The sequence below is a fragment of the Entamoeba invadens genome (genome assembly GCF_000330505.1).
Source record: "Entamoeba invadens IP1 unplaced genomic scaffold scaff_1105074725615, whole genome shotgun sequence".
In the NCBI taxonomy this organism is placed as follows: Eukaryota; Evosea; order Mastigamoebida; family Endamoebidae; genus Entamoeba; species Entamoeba invadens.
This window is the reverse complement of record NW_004440300.1, coordinates 205,878-208,322: the sequence shown is the minus strand read 5'-3', so window position 1 is coordinate 208,322 and position 2,445 is coordinate 205,878. Positions and strand designations below refer to the sequence as shown.

Sequence of the window (2,445 nt, the reverse complement as noted above, 5' to 3'; positions counted from 1 at the left end):
AGTTGTGTGTAAATGGGAAATGTATACTTTGTAAGCAAAATTATTTGTTAAATGAAGACAAAAACTGTGAAAAAGACAATATTTCATACTCATTAGGAAATCACGTCATATCATGTGTAGATGGTATTACATTGACAATTCATTGTGTTACAAATGTTCTTCTAAAAATGTTCATTCCATTAAATGTAACAAAATGTATCAATTACAATGTGACATTGATTACCGTCTTTCTGAAGATGAAATTTGTGAAACGACAATTTGTGATGAAGAAGAAGTAAAAGACGAAAACGGGAAATGCAGTTTCCTTGTCGAAAGTTGCACTAAAATGATCAATGAAATTTGTGTTGAATGTGAAGAAGATTTGTATCCAAATATGGATGGGATGTGTGTTTCAACAATGGACGAAGAAATCGACAATTGTTTAGTGATGAACAACATGGGTTGTTTAACATGTGATATTGGATATTACACCGACGGTCAAATATGTTTTGAATGTGATGAAAATTGTACATCATGTGTATCAACATCATCGCAATGTATTTCGTGTAAAAATGGATATTACTTGGGTGAGAACAACAAGTGCATTTCCAACGACAAATTAATTAATAAATGTGAAAAAGTAGCAATAGTCACAAGTGGGTGTTATCAATGCAGAAATGGGTATTACCGAGTAAATCTTGACTGTATAGAATGTTTATCCAATTGTTCGACATGTAACACAAATTCAAAATGTCTGACTTGTAATTCTACAAATTATAAAACACAAGACGGAGACTGTTTACCACAGAGTTCATTAATTGGGTGTCAAGTAGAAGTGACCCAAAATGGGTGTTCAAAGTGTCAAAATGGATATTTTAATGTAAGAACAAATGAATGTGAAAAGTGTGATGACAACTGTTTGACATGTAGTGTATCAAATACCAGATGTACGTCATGTGATTCAAATTACATTTTAAATGCAAATAAACAATGTATATCAATGAATAAAATTGACAAATGTGTTGAAACAGCAAATTCCAAATGCTCCAAATGTTCATTCTGGCATGTCCCAAGTTAGAGTGGCACCTTTTGCAATACAAAAGCGGTGTGGTGGTTGATTTTAATTATTATAATAATAGTTCTAATAATCATAACAATGATTGTTGTGTATATTTACATTATAATGATTAAAATACAAAAAAATCGTCACAGAAAAGTAATAGATAAATCGACCACTGTATTTTCAATGTCACATTCAAATATTCGTTTTATTTCTCTCAATGATGGCATAGCCGTGAATAAGACAGAAATTGTTTTTAATGATGGAGATGAGGTGAATGTCAATGAGAAACTACGTGAGCTTATATGTGTAGGCAACACCACAAAACACAACATGAAAATTCAAATTTTGACGAATACAAGTCAAAATGAGAAGTTTGAATTTACTTCAAATCCGCAATTAATTGTTTTAGGCAAAGGCGAAGCCTGTGAATTTGAATTTTTTGTGACTTTGTTTTGCACTTCAAAAATTCAAAGTTTTTTTCTTCTTGTTGCAACCGCATTTGACACACAAAGAATAATATACAAAGAGATTAATTTCAGTTTAACAGCTCAATTGACCACACGACTTGATCCAGACGAATTAAAAGAAGACAAAAAACTTGGTGAAGGGTCCTTTGGTATTGTGTACAAAGGGACTTTACGAGGCAATCTTGTTGCTATTAAGAAGATGAAAACAAGTCGCAACTCAATGAATTTGAAAATGAAGTGGAGATGTTGGATAAATTTAGATGTGAGTATATCGTCCATTTCTATGGCGCCGTATTTATACCAAGTAAGATCTGTATGGTCACCGAATTCGCTCAATTTGGGAGTTTACAAAATTTAATTGAAAATAAAAAGAGTGAAAAAATTAATATGCAACTTCGTGTTAAATTTATGAGAAATAAAGCAAAAGGAATTTTATATCTTCATGAAAATGGGATATTACATAGAGACATCAAACCAGACAATTTACTTGTGTTTTCACTTGATTTGAATGAAAATGTGAATGCAAAATTGACTGATTTTGGGAGTGCAAGAAATGTTAATTTATTGATGACTAACATGACTTTCACTAAGGGTATTGGAACACCAAAGTATATAACTCCGGAAATTTTGGAGAGAAGTAAATATAAGAAACCAGCAGATGTGTATTCGTTTGCTATAACTATGTTGTCATGTTTTGCTTGGGATAACTCATTCCCGAAAACAATATACCCGTTTGCGTGGTCTATTGCTGATGAAATTTCAGTTGGTAAAAGACCAAATTTGGTGAATTTACTGGATAAACAGTATCAAGAAGTCATTGATAATGCGTGGAAACAAGAACCCAAAGAACGCAGCAAAATAGCTGTGATCATCAACCAACTCGAATCGTTGTAACGATAATTAACAATAATTGTGTTTTTTTTGAATCACCCTTTT

The 2,445-nt window shown here is 31.9% G+C and overlaps 3 protein-coding genes across 3 annotated transcripts; all 3 read left to right on the top strand.

The window, feature by feature from the left end:
- Positions 1–112: 112 nt before the first annotated feature.
- EIN_288410 (hypothetical protein) lies at positions 113–1,057 on the top strand (the record flags this gene model as incomplete). The annotated part of the gene is made up of 1 exon (XM_004256078.1): positions 113–1,057. One exon carries the CDS (start codon positions 113–115, stop codon positions 1,055–1,057), a length of 945 nt encoding a protein of 314 aa, XP_004256126.1.
- A 168-nt stretch (positions 1,058–1,225) lies between these two features.
- EIN_288400 (protein serine/threonine kinase, putative) lies at positions 1,226–1,867 on the top strand (the record flags this gene model as incomplete). Its single annotated transcript, XM_004256077.1, has 1 exon — positions 1,226–1,867. The coding sequence occupies one exon, from the start codon at positions 1,226–1,228 to the stop codon at positions 1,865–1,867; it is 642 nt and encodes a 213-aa protein (XP_004256125.1).
- Positions 1,868–1,896: 29 nt separating this feature from the next.
- EIN_288390 (protein serine/threonine kinase, putative) lies at positions 1,897–2,445 on the top strand (the record flags this gene model as incomplete). Its single annotated transcript, XM_004256076.1, has 2 exons — positions 1,897–2,240; positions 2,372–2,445. Coding segments are annotated over 2 exons (418 nt in total), but the record flags the coding sequence as incomplete, so codon positions are not given.